Raw genomic sequence first — 13,981 nt, 5'->3', positions numbered from 1 at the left:
AACACAATTTAGTAAACATAAGACACGCATTTGCAGCCGCAGACATGATGAAATAGACACATACGTTTATTGTCGCTGTCTGTTTGTTACAGTCTTTCATATAAAAAATTAAGCAAACTTTGACTATATAATATGAATTATTGTATATTGCTATCATGTACCGCACTCTGGTGGGGTCTACGCAGTACTTAGTAGGTACACCTATTCGATAAAGTCATCCAGGACTGGTGTCCCATTTATATTGATTTGGAAATCTTTCCTAATTAGCCCTGCAAACTAAAGATCACTACAAAATAAGTTTCGCTTGCCTTCGCTTTTCAGAATCTGTGTTAGAATATCCATCGGTATCTCCTCCCCATTCTCGAGGGCCTTCTTCCTGCGCTCGATGCATTCTTTTCCAGTTTGGCGCAGCAGCCTTATGCTCTCCCGCACATCCTTTACCAGCTGTCGGTTTCCAGGGTACCACTTCAACACGACGTCATAAAAAAGAGTCCATTTACTAATGAGACACTGGCACAGAGGCACATTTCACAAAAGAAAGAAGTAATATTGTCTCCACAAACCTTTGACAATGGCAAGGACGTTTCTTGTTCGTTTATCCCTTTCAAGACCATGGAGATTGCTCGTGGAAATGGAGTCTGGTCATCCTGAAGTGAGTTTAATTCCATTCCAAATGCTACCTAAGGATAAAACAGTATTAGTTATTAGGAGGGGGATTTATTTTTTGGCATTGAAAGTTTACCTTGATCTCTTATGATCTTACACTGAACCAATCTATTATAGGAAAATTAACTTTTTTTAGTTATTAGTTTTATTGTCATAGGCTATGGAATCTATCCAACATAAACTACTGTATTACTTTGCCTTCACAGATGCTAGTCCAAAAATTAGAAGACATAAATCCAGGCTCAAAATCTGCAGTAACATGCAACATTTTCATAGTAAAACTTTGTATAAAATGACTTCTGCGTATTCTTGCGTTTTCCGTATAGCTGCTCACCAGACTGATCTTACAGTGTCTCTGTTAACTTCTCTGGTAAATACACCCTTCTCAAGTGGGGGTCTGGTTGTCCCCCAAAAAACTAAGAATATCTTGCTCCAGATGGTGATTTGTCAGTGGGTCAGTGTTAGAAATGGTTTACTAGGGTATGTAGCTAGGCCAGGCAGGATCCACCACTATAGTCAGGATAAGGGGATTATATGTCTAAAATAACCCCTGCTCACCCCCTTGGTAGCTTGGCATGAACAGTCAGGCTTTTCTCAGAGGCAGCGGTGGCAGGCATGGATTCCAGCGGGGGTGGGTGAGGAGGGAGGGGAATGTAAAAAAATACAAATAAAAACCACTTACCTTATCGCTGCATCCCACGTCTCTGCTCCGCATCGGAACAGGAACAAGGAATCACACCCAGGCTCCCCTGATCAATCACAACGCTGCAATGCAGCAATGTGATTGGTAAGCAACAAGGCTTCCCTGACCAATCACAACGCTGCAATCCAGAGTTGTGAATGGTCTGAGCGCCATAGTTCGGTGACCAGACGGGGACTGGGGACAAGGGCATGTTGCCCACCCAGGTTGTAATGCAGCTTGGATGAAAAACATGGGAAGTGCACATGACCGTTTGGCCGGACCCAGAGGGCCGGCCAAAAGGTCATGCGCCCTTCAGTGTGTCCACCACTCATCCCCTGCCCTGCGAGCAAAGCAGCCCCGCTCAGCCGCCTGCTCGCAAAGCAGCTGGAAAAAATAAAATGATAATAACATTCAGTTATTAACATTGTATTTTTCCTTTAGTCACACTGCTTAAAAGCAGTAGGGCAATGCTCCTTCACCTTATTGGAGGAACCACCACTACTCAGAGGCAATGTGTAAAGCTTTGGCGCATAACAAACAGCACTGCAGTGAAAACACTACAAAAGTACACCACACCAGTTAAACAAAAAAAATCCAATATTTATCTGTGTAAAGCAAGACAAAAAAAAATATATATAAAATACCAATAGAGCAAATATAGACTTTAAAAACAGTTCCTTGAAGTCAATAGCAACGTCTGGGGCTATCACGGTATTGTGAGCAATCAAATGTAATAGTTCTGGCCGAGCGCGGCATCCCGGGCCAGCTACAGTTTCAGAGAAACCCGTAAAACAGTAAGTTTGGAGATGCAGGGCGTCGGACCTTAGGGTGAGCTCTGGAGGAGTGGCGTCAGTCCCTGGAGTCGGTGCAGGAGTCATCAGGCCCTTGAAGTCACATGCGTTGCAGGTCAAACTCCTTGAGTTTGAAGTCAGTAGAGCCTGCATCATCAGGCGTCGGCGCTGCAGTGTGAAGCGGATCGCTGTGACGTGCGTTGCCCTCAGGTCATGGTGTAGGCAGTGGCTCGGTGAGGGTCATCCAGCTGCGTTGGTGAGACCAGGGCTGTGGTGCGTAGCGGGAGGTACTCGTTGAGGCGTTGAAAGGTCAAGGTGTAGGCAGCAGTTTTGTAATTGCTGAAGCGCTGTTGTCGGTAGACCTATTGCTGCGGTGTGAGACGGGGCAATGCGGTGTGCGGGGCCCACAGCTTGCGGTGCAGACAGCGGCGTGGGTTGATGAACTGGAGTCAAAGGTGCTGGCATCGTGGGCCAAGGCTGCGGTGTGGGACAGGGCGGTGCGTCATGTAACTTACGAGCGGTGCCTATAAACCACAGTGCAGGCATCAGCGTCTATGTCAGCTTGAATGGGCGGTGGCAGTGAGACCAGGGCTGCAGTGTGAAGCGGGACTGTGCTCCCTGTTCTCCACAAGCAGTCTCTACAGGTCTCGGTGTAGACAGTCACGTCGGTGATGGCATTGCAGTGTCATCGCGGATATCAGGGCAGCGGTTTGAAGCAAGGCGGTGCAGAGTGCAATGCCGACATGATACGGTGCAGAATCAGTGGCAGAATCGGACGGAGTCATCGGTGAAACCTTGGTTGCGGTGTGAAGTGCAGCGGTGCCCTGTTGGTGCCTTCAGGTCACAGAACCAGCATCGGCGTCGTTGACGGCGTTGGTTTTCCTTTTTCCTCTGTGGCAGCTGAAACATACAGTTCCAGAAGCCGGTACCCAGAAGATGTTGAAGTCTTCGATTTCTCTGAGACTTCCAACAGGAGGCAATCTCTTTGAGATACTTATTATGCAGAAAGAACAGTCCAGTCCTGTCCCTGCCCAAGACAGAAGCAGCAACTGCAGGCCAGACAAACAAAGCAACAACAGCAAAGTGGTAGTACTCCTCCTGGCAGCTCTTCCAGCTCTTCTTCCTGACAGGTTCCTTAGTCCAGCAGTAATCTAAAGTTCTGGGGTCAGGGACCCAATATTTATACCACATTTTCCTTTGAAGTTGGTACAATCAAATCTCCTCTGGCATACATAAACCAGTTCATCCTGGCTCAGGCCAGGTTCACCACAGGCGGTCCAGGCAGCTTTGTGAGAGGCAGCCACATTCCATTCAGGTGCAAGCAACAACTCCTCCCACTACTCCAAATGTAGCCAGGCCTATTCAGACTGGCTATGAGTCACCCAGGAAAGGCGGGACTCACCACAAACCCCCCTCCCTGGGTCTGTCTAGTGTGAATGCACATGCTTTGCTCCTGTCACTCTAAACCCAGAGAGGGAAATACACAAAAGGCAGAGGAACACAGAATGGTTAAGCAAGAAAATGCCCATTTTCTAAAAGTGGCATTTCCAAACAAATAATATAAAATCAACTTTACTAAAAGGCGTATTTTTAAATTCTGCTCAGGAAGCCTACACTCCATTTCTCTATCTTGTCCCAATGGAAAGTTATGCTTGGAAGATGTCCCAAAGCAACTTCCAGGTTAGCCTATGGGACAGATGGCACTGTAATAGTCAAAACCAAATGTTCAGTATTTCACCATCAGGACATGTAATGAACACCAGTACATTTCCTGCCTTTCCATCACAGTGCACTCTGCCCACAGAGGTACCTTGGGCCTACCTTAGGGGTGTCTTTTATGTGAGAAAGGGCATGGTTAGGGCCTGGCAAGTGGGTCCACTTGCCAGGTCCACATGGCAGTTAAAAACTGTGCGCAGACACTGCAGTGGCAGGTCCGAGAACCATTTGAAATGCTACTTTTGTGGGTGGCACAATAGTGCTGGAGGCCCGCTAGCAGCATTTGATACACAGGTCCTTGGCAAACACAGTTTAGTAAATCAAATAGGCCAATAATGGAAACCCAATCATAACACAATTTACTTGGACAGCATATGCACTTTAGCACTGAATAGCTGTTGTAAAGTGCTAAGAGCCATAAAACCAACAAAAACTAGGTAAAAAACAGGAGGTAAAAAAGCAAAATGTCTGGAGATAAAGTCGCTGAAGACCCCAAGTCTAACATAACCCCCTCCCAGCCCAAAGCCAATGTAGACTAATCAATCCTTGATAGACTTCCCTGCTTGGGGCGATAGAACATAGACCTGGCCCAAAACAGCTGAGGCCATTTCTGGTTCTACCCTATGCTGAACCCAATTGTATCCCTCTGCCCATGTACTCAGGGCCCACTAAGCTAGCCCTTGGTGAACCCCTTCTTCTCACCTATGGCCCTCATCTGTGGAGCACCTAACCTTAGCTTGCTCACAGGGGTGTTCCAGCAGGCGGTGGCCCAGCCAACCCCGGGGTGTGACTCTTGTCCCCCCAGGGTCACCTCTGCCCACCAGGACAGCAAGCCACAGAGGCGACTGACAGCTGTCAGTGACCAGAGCCAGGCCTCATGCTTCTCAGGGCTCTCTAGCCCCTGTGGCATCAGAGAGTGGGGAGTGGTAGCCCCAGGTGCTTGACAGCCTTTGTCCACTCTCTCGCTCACCAGTTCAGGGATGGCGTCCAGATACTGGCCCACCAGCCCAAGGTCTGTACCCTGCGGCTGTCCAGGAGAGAGGCATAGGCTCTCCTACATCTGGTCCTCCCCGCGGGGTCCTTTACCCTTCACTGTGGTGAGGTACAGCCAGACTACAGAACTGTCAGGACACCTGGGGCAAGTGTCCTGCACAGTTCCCCCACCAGTTCAAGGGTGCTATCCTGCAACTGGTTACTCAGCTCAGGGTTTGTACCCTGAAGCTTACGGAAGCTGAAGCTTACCAGGAAACTGGGGTGGGCTCTCCTATACCTGGCCCTTCCTCCTGGGGTCCTGTACCCTCCACTGTGGTGATGTAACCCCAGGCTCTAGAATTGTCAGGTAAATTGGGCCAGCAGTCCTGCGCAATTCTCTGACCAGTTCAGGGGTGCTATCCTGAAACTGGTTTGCCAGCCTAGGGTCTGTACCCTTAGTCTGGACAGGAGTCAGGGGCAAGGCTACCACCCCTCTGCTCCCCCCCTTGGGGCTCTGCACCCTCCCACCCGGAGTGGTACCCCTAGAAGGCAAAATGGTAGGGACACTGCTAGCAGTTGCCCCTTACTCCTGGTCAGGGGGACACCTTGAACCTGGCCCTCCAACCCAGGACCTGTACCATGAGACTGAGCCTGTGCCTGGCATGGCGGGACTTCTGGGGGTGCTCAACCACCACTACCAAAGGAAACACTTCCTGGAAATATTGGGTAAGTGTCTGCCTGGCACAGGTCCCCAGCCCTCCATCCATCTGACAGTGCATTAAGACCCCCAGGCCAGAAGTGGCCTCACCAGGGTGCTCTGCCCTCAGAGTTGGAAATCCCTGACGCCCTGGGGACTGTCTCCCCCCTCAGCCCTTTCTCTGGACTTATGCAACCTCCTCTCTGGAGTGGGCTGCAGACATTAGAACTGGAGAGACGCTTGGGACAGCAGCTCACCTGACACCTTGGCATGCCCCTCGGGGAACGGCCTCCCCGTACCGACTAGGCCTCCCTCCTGATGTTCACTTATGGGACCAACCAGGCTCTGATACTGGGTATCGGGCACCCTGGGACTCAGCCCACCCCCACTCCCTCTACCCAGAGAAAGGACATGGGACCCTTCACACATCCTACTACACTGTGACCTATCTGGTTCAATACCAACCTCTCCTACCTCACCTAGTTTGGGAAAACCTGAGCCACCTCCTTCAGGATCACTCCCAAAAGCTTCTTCAGACTTTCTGGACTCCACCACAAGGGATGCTCCAGTGCAAGCTCCTTGGGGCAGAGAACTCACACTCAACCAGGTGTTGGCATAGCTCTGGAACACTGTGACTAAACATATGCTCTCCAGCATTCAAATTACATAGCCCCTCACATGTGTTAACCAAACTACCCTTCACCCAACCATCCAGTGCCTCAGAAAAGTACTTCACATTACCCTTGCAAGACAGGGGAGACAGTGTCTGACTGTTTCTGTCCCTCAACCCACACTCTTCTGAGCAGTCTTCATACTCACTTACTAGGGCTTCTACCATGAGGGAACCCCTCTCCCTGCACCCCTCTCCAGGAAACAGTGGAGTGTCCCTCCCACTACTAGAAATATGATCCCATGTGCCAGTTCCCCAATCCACCTCAGGGACACTGCACACCACTGGAGCTACCTCACAATCCTGAATCCCCTGGTGTATGTCAACACCCTCCCTCAAGACAGACGCCATATCTCTAGGTGTGTGTTCTTCTCCCTCAGCATTAGACATCACCTTTTTGCTGCCACCATCTGAGCTGGACTCTGCCCTTATGGCTTACACCTCTAGCCCAGCCAAGATCAGTTCATGAGCTACACACATTTCTTTTTCCTGGGCTACGGCTCAGCCCTCTTGAGTTCCCTGTTGAACTCTCTCAGTCTCCAATCACGAGCTTTGATCATACTCTTTTCTTCACAAGCCCATCTTTCCCTCATGTTTCCTTTTCAGGGCCCTTGCCCTCCTGGTAATATGACTAGATATCCTCCCCCTCAGACTCCCTCTCAGAGTCATCTGGTAGTGCTGCTGCCCAACATGTTTCCTCATAACAAAGTAGGGCTGCCTTAAGATCCCACCTAGTGGATCTCCTCTACACAGGCAACCCACTCTCCTTTCAAGAGATTTGTAGCTCCTTCATCATGTAGATGTACAAGTGCCAAAGTTGATTTCCCTTTTCCCAAAGCCTCACAGGTACAACAATTAACCAGAGTTCCAATCCTCAGCAATACATCCTGAACGCAAACAGAGAAAAATAGTATGTGATATGTAATGGTCTGCGATAGGGTAGTAGTGTACACCAATCACTATAGGTCAAGTGCAAATGCAAGTCCTATCCTTATCGCTGACAACCAATGTTAGAAATGCATTTTCTGGTTGGCTAGGGTATACACCTAAGCTAGGCAGAATCCACCACTCTTGTCAGCATAGGGGGATTACACATCTGAAAGAGCCCCTGCTCTTCCCCTTGGTAGCTTGGCACAAGGAGTCAGGCTTATCTCAGAGGCAAATTGTAAAACATTTGCACATAACAAACTGTAATACAGTGAAAGCACTACAAAAGGACCCCATGCCAGTTTTAGAAAAATATCCAACATTTATCTGTTTAAACCAAGAACAAAATGATAAAAAAAATCCAACATACAGTAATCCAAAATGCCAAGAAAGCAAATATAGACTTTAAAAACAGTTCCTTGAAGTTGATAGCTCCATCTGAGGCTATCACGGCATTGTGAGAAAACAAATCCAACAGTTTTGACTGACTGTGTCATCGCAGGCCAGCTACAGTGTCAGGGAGATCCGTTAAACAGTACCTTTGGAGATGCTGGGCGTCGGACCTTACGGTGAGCTCCAGAGGAACAGGGTCTTCAGGTGTCAGTCCCAGGAGTTGGTGCAGGACTCGTCAAGCCCTTGAGGTCGCACGTGTTGTAGGTCGAACTCTTTGAGTATGAAGTCAGGAGGGCAGGCGTCGGCAGGCATCAGGGCTGCGGTGTGGAGCGGAGTGTTGCAATGTGCGTTGCTTTCAGGTCATGGTGCAGGCAGCGGCTCGGTGACTGTGGTCGAGCAGCGTCGGTGAGACCAAGGCTGCACTGCAAAGCGAGGCGGTGCTCGTTGCTGTGCTGGCAGGACACGCTGCAGGCAGCGTCATCATCATTGTTGAAGCCCTTTCATCGGTAGACCCAAGGCTGCAGTGCGAGATAGGGGAATGCGGTATGCGGGGTCCACAGGTCACGGTGCAGGCAGCTGCGTCGGTTGACAAACTGGAGTCGAAGCATGAGCAACAAGTTGATCTCTTCAAACAAGTGTAGCATTATAGATCTATACCAAGGTGGCTATTTAATAAAGAAATCAAGCAAATGGGAGCGATAATATGGTTTGAGCCAAATTAGAACACTGTTTGATTGATAGTCATGCTTCTTGAGTAGTTTAGCAGGGCAGTTTGTCAGTTTAATTTCGTTTTCTCTGTTGCTTCTTTACTGTTTTAGAAATATCACAGAACAAGAGGTATTCAAAAAACCTTCTTTACATGTATTTTTTGTCATATATGTTTGTATTATCTATGACTTTAGGTGTTTTGGAGATTCATATTATATTTTTTCATGTTTACATGTTTAGCTTTTGAAAAGATAAAAATGTTTTGAAAATTCAAAATTAAAGGTCAAAAAACAAAAAAATTAGGTAATGTATTTTGGTCATATCAAGTGTGTGGTGTGATCAGGAAGTAAGAATGTGAAGTGTTATCAGTACTACCATGTGTGTTGTTCTTGGATATTAAATAGGCCTAGCCTTACTGATTATCGGCCAAACCCCTCCTCTTTGCTTAACTTTCTAAATGTGGCATGTTCAAACTCATAATATGAAAATCATCTTTACTAAAAGACATATCTTAAAAATCTGAGTTCAGGAAACCTTACCTCCATTACTCTATCTTGTTCCAATGGAAAGTTGTAAGACGTCACAAACCAACTCCCATGTTAGCCTATGGGACAGATAGCCTTGCAATAGTGAAAAACAAAATGTACAGTATTTCACTATCAGGACAATAATCACTAGTACATGGCCTGCCTTTCTCCCAAGCTGCACCCTGCAACAATGGTACCTTGGGCCTACCTTAAGGGTGTCTTACATTTGAGAAAAGGGACAGTTATGGCCTGGCACGTGGGTGTACTTGCCAGGTCAAAATGACTGTTTGAAACTGCATGCAGACACTGCAATGGCAGGCCTGCGAACCCTTTGAAAGTCTCCTTGTGTGGGTGGCACAATCAGTGCTGCAGGCCCACTAGTAGCATTTGATTTACAGGCCCTGGGCACACACAGTGCACAGTATTAGGGACTTGGTCGTAAATCAAATAAGCCAATCATGGTAACCCAATCATGACAAAGGTTATTTGGAGAGCATATGCATTTTATTACTGATTAGCAGTGGTAAAGTGCCCGGAGTCCTAAAACCAACAAAAACTAGGTACAAATCAGGAGGCCAAAAAGCAAAAAGTCTGGGGGTCAACCCGCTGAAAAAGCCAAGTTTATCAGTCAGGCTTACTAAATACCTTATGGTTACAATTTCATATGCCCCACCTGTGTGAGTGCTGCAGCAGTTTTTGAGATCCTGACAGATATGGATATCTCCAGGTTGATACACAATAATCTGTGCCTGAATATGAGTGACCTGTATTCAGGAATCAGTTTATACCTACCCAAAATTAATCTAGAAATGTACTTACTGCCTCCTACACAGTTCCTTTAATACAATACAATACATAGGGCAGCATTGGACACATAGGGTTATGGAGATAACTCTCCTGTAGTGTCACAGATGCTATCATCACTTGTGGATAGGGTCATGGGTAGAGGTTCTGTTTCAGTGGTATAGGGAACTATCACGGGAGGCATAAAAACAGAAATAAAAATCATCAATAAATTGGACTGACCCGGTGGAGTCCAGTATTGCTTGGGATTCAAATAGGGCTTGTGGAAGAAAACATTCAGCAACGTCAGATGTCATCTAAGCAAAGGAGTTCATTTTTCATTGTAGTTAGCGAAAAGAGGAACTATCACACATATGGGCTAGAGTGGGTCATTAATGGAAGAAATCGGTATGAAAATGACTTAGACAGTTATTAAACTTACAGAATATTTGTTTGAAACATGTTATTTCGAGCCACTCTCCAATGACATACCTCCTTGATCTTTCCATTAAAAATTCAATGTCATGTTCTAGTTTCTTATTAATTACTGATTTAAACATCCTGCTATGAGTTCTTTAAAGTATAGGGGCTTGATTCACAAACTGCACATTGTAGTATATTTTGTAGTACGATAAAAAGTACTACAACATGTATGTTTTGCCTCAACTTATATATGCTTGATCCTGACTGAGGAGTCTCTACACATTTAAGTATAGATTTTAGTAGTAAATGTGGCCCGAGAGCACAGCTAGAGGGATCCCACTGGGTTCATAGAGTCCTAGAACTTGCCAGTGCCCCTGCATTAGTGGGTTATTCTCCTCCTTCTATCGCATTTAGCAGGGACGTCCATCAAGGTACTGACTAGTCTACTCTGACTTTAGTCTAGGGGGGAGTTGTGTTGGAAAATGGCTCTCTCTGAAGGGTCACCCCAAACTATTTACCTTCCTTCTCCTCTTTTTCTGGCCTTGTTTTTATTGGTTTTAGGACTCAGAGCTTTACCACTGCTAACTAGTGCTAAAGTGCATGTACTCTCTCTTCTAAACACAATAAAGCCGGGAGCTGTACTTGTGTTGCCTGTTTTAATCTTTTAACCATTTGAGTGTCACTTTAATTGTGTTTTAAAAACGATCCTACCTTTGACAAGCCCTTTGCACACGATCTGGGACCCTGCTGAAAGCGAGCAGCGCCTCCCAAACACCGACAACGCCCTCTGGCTGACGCCATTGACGGCGTTCACCGAGGCCATGCCCCCTTTTCTGGCCACGCCCCCCCCGCCTCTTCCTCAATATAAAATGTGCCACTGGAGGAAGCGCAGCGGACGAGCGCAGCGGGAGCGCCGTTTGCGCGCCGAAGGCGCGCTTAAGGCAAGCCCGTCTGCGTCCGTCCGCGCCAGAAGGAGCCTAGGGCCAGGCACTCTGGACCTTTCTCCTCAAGCCAGGCTGTTGTACTCTAGGGACTCTTTGCTACAGCTGAACCAGCCTCTACAGGCCTCCTGCGCCAACTCCCTTAAAGGTGAGAACCGCTGCACCCAATGTCTATATTGCCCATTTAAACTCTCTCCTACATTTAAGAACCAACTACCTCCGACAATCATTAATATGGCTCTATTAAATTGTAGATCTCTACCCAAACACTCCCAGGAAATATATATGTTACTAAAAGAGGCGAAATTTGAGATCTTGTTTCTTACAGAAACGTGGCTCACACCAGACTCGGACTATGACATTGTTCAGGCGTTACCTCAGGGTTACCTCCTGCAACATTTAGATCGAGCAAAGGGAAAGGGAGGAGGGATTGCTATCATCTATAGGGACCAATTTACATGTCGATTTCACGACAGTCCCTTATCAAACTGTGAAAATGTACATTTTAATATCCAACTATCCCCATGCAAATCCCTCTCAGGACTCCTCATCTACCGCCCACCAGGGTCTCTGGGCCAATTCTGTAGTTCCCTGGTGGAATTTTCAACTATACTGTCCAGCACCTCGCCCAACATGATAGTCCTAGGGGACCTTAATATTCATTTCGACATCAGCGAGGATAACACCGCCTCAGAGTTGATTGCAGACCTAGCGACCCTCCAGCTCCACTTACAGAGGAATCAACCCACGCACATGCTCGGACATCTACTTGACCCCATCATAAGTAACATGAACAACTTTAAAACTAAGGTCCCGATCCCGTTGCCATGGTCGGATCACTTACTCATCCCTTTCAGGTGGGAAATACCCCATATCCTTCTTCCCAATAGATCCTCAGATAAACCCACGCGTCCATGGGCCAAGTTAGATACTGAGAAGTGGAAGCAGGCTTTGGAGTTCCACAAACCATCCCTGGAAACAGACCCTATCAAAGCAGATATGAAGTTTTCCTCCTGGATTGAAAACTCCCTTAACATGACTCTCCCAAAAAAAACTCATCTTACCTCCTGTAAAAAAACATCCGCTCCTTGGTTCTCCCAGGAGACCCGCCAGCTAAAGAAACTTTGCAAAAAAGCCGAAAGAGAATGGCGGAAAGACTTCGACCCTGGCCGCAAGAAGGACTACAGATTGTCCATTCTTACGTATAAAAAAGCCCTGAAAAATGCCCAGACCGCTTTTTTTCAAGAGAAAATCAGCTCGGCATCATGCTCATCGAGGGAGACTTTCCAAATCGTTAAACAACTTCTCTAAACACCAGAACCCACCGGCTCTATTGACCCCTCAAACAACCACTGTGATGAGCTGGCTATGTTTTTTGACCAAAAGATCCAAAATATTTTACAGTCACTCCCACCCCTCTCCCCGACAGACCAGGCATTGCCATCGGTACTGCAGGGCAACGATCTTAATACGGGATTTGACTCATTCATCCCGATAAGTCCTGATACTCTGTCCCCTATCTTCCAATCACTTAAAAGTGGCTCACCTTCGGACCCTGCTCCAGTCAAAATCTTAAAGCTGGTTGCACCCACTATCCTGGAACCATTGGTAAATGTGATCAATGCCTCGCTGACCAACGGATTGGTTCCCCCCAGCTGGAAAAAGGCAAAGGTGAGGGCATTAATGAAAAAACATAACCTAGACCCCCTCAACCTCTCCAACTTTAGACCGAACTCCCTCCTTCCATGCACCAGCAAGATCACAGAAAAATGTATCAACTCCCAGCTGTCTAAGTATCTTGAATCCAACGAATTACTTAAATCATCACAGACAGGCTTTCGCCCGGGCCAGGGCACTGAAACAGCGATGGTGACGGTGGTCGAGGAAGCCAGGAAGATCATGGACACAGGAGGATCAATGGCAGTGATCCTCCTGGACCTAAGCGCGGCCTTCGACACGGTCAACCACCAAATCCTGGCCCAGCGACTCAGCGACCTTGGGATTACAGGCATCGCCCTGTCTTGGCTGAAATCATTTCTGCAGGACCGCTCATTCCAGGTCATAGAGGGCAACTACACATCTAAAGAGACCCCTACACGTTGTGGAGTGCCTCAGGGCTCCTCCTTGAGCCCTACACTCTTCAACCTATATATGTCCCCCTGGAAAAGATAGTCACCCCATATGGGATAAAACTCCTGACATACGCGGATGATACGCAGCTGGTGGTTTCCCTCTCCCAGCAGGAAAATCCCATCATAGACCTCTACTCCTGCTTAAAAGACATAGTCAGCTGGATGGACAGATCTCACTTGAAGCTGAATAGCGACAAGACTGAGATCATGGTGATGGGGAACCAAGCCCACTTCCATCCAGACTCCCTCTGGCCCCCCTGCATGGGTAAACCTCCAAATCCCAAGCCTGAGATTAAAAGCCTCGGTCTATGGCTTGATAAAAACCTCACCATGCAAACCCAAGCCAGGAAAACGGCTGGAGTTTGCTTCGGTCTCCTACGGTCCACCCGAAAAATCCTGCCATTGCTCCCTTTCCAATCAAGGAAACTCTTGATCCAAGGTCTCGTCCTATCAAGGCTGGATTACGGCAACGCACTGTACCTGGGTGTACCCCAGAAAGTTACAACTAAATTACAAGTAGTACAAAACGCCGCCGCTAGGATTTTGACCAACACTAAGACCCGTTGCTCGGCCAAACCAGCTATCCGCGAACTACACTGGCTACCCATCTTAGAAAGAGTGCAGTTCAAGGCGCTTTGCCTTACGCACAAAATTCTCGATGGAAAAGCCCCCCCATACTCAAAGATCTGGTCACTCCTTATATCACCTCCAGACCCCTTCGATCCTCTAACGCCCACCTCACACGAGTTCCCAAGATCAATAGAGCACGAACAGGAGGTCGCTGTTTTTCGCACAATGCGCCCAAATTGTGGAACTCCTTGCCCTCTGACCTTCGTGCACAACCCAATTTGCTAGTATTTCGAAAAGCACTGAAGACATGGCTGTTCCCGTGATCATCCCTCTTTCTTATCTCATCAGTAATGGGTCAGCGCTGGGACGCTTACGGGCAGCTA

The 13,981-nt window shown here is 47.6% G+C and overlaps 1 protein-coding gene across 1 annotated transcript in view; it reads right to left on the bottom strand.

Annotated features, from left to right (window-relative positions):
• The window catches only part of LOC144781358 (cholesterol 24-hydroxylase-like), a 394,520-nt gene that overhangs the window by 154,986 nt on the left and 225,553 nt on the right, over window positions 1-13,981 (bottom strand). Inside the window, exons 7-8 of the mRNA XM_078660146.1 lie at window positions 564-680; window positions 309-465 (exon numbers count right to left, since the gene is read on the bottom strand). Coding sequence (XP_078516272.1) covers window positions 309-465; window positions 564-680 — 274 coding nt within the window. The remainder of the gene's footprint in view (window positions 1-308; window positions 466-563; window positions 681-13,981) is intronic.

The sequence above is a fragment of the Lissotriton helveticus genome, chromosome 9, assembly GCF_964261635.1.
Source record: "Lissotriton helveticus chromosome 9, aLisHel1.1, whole genome shotgun sequence".
Lineage (NCBI taxonomy): Eukaryota > Metazoa > Chordata > Amphibia > Caudata > Salamandridae > Lissotriton > Lissotriton helveticus.
The sequence above is the reverse complement of the archived record's forward strand: the minus strand, read 5'-3'. Positions and strand labels throughout refer to the sequence as shown.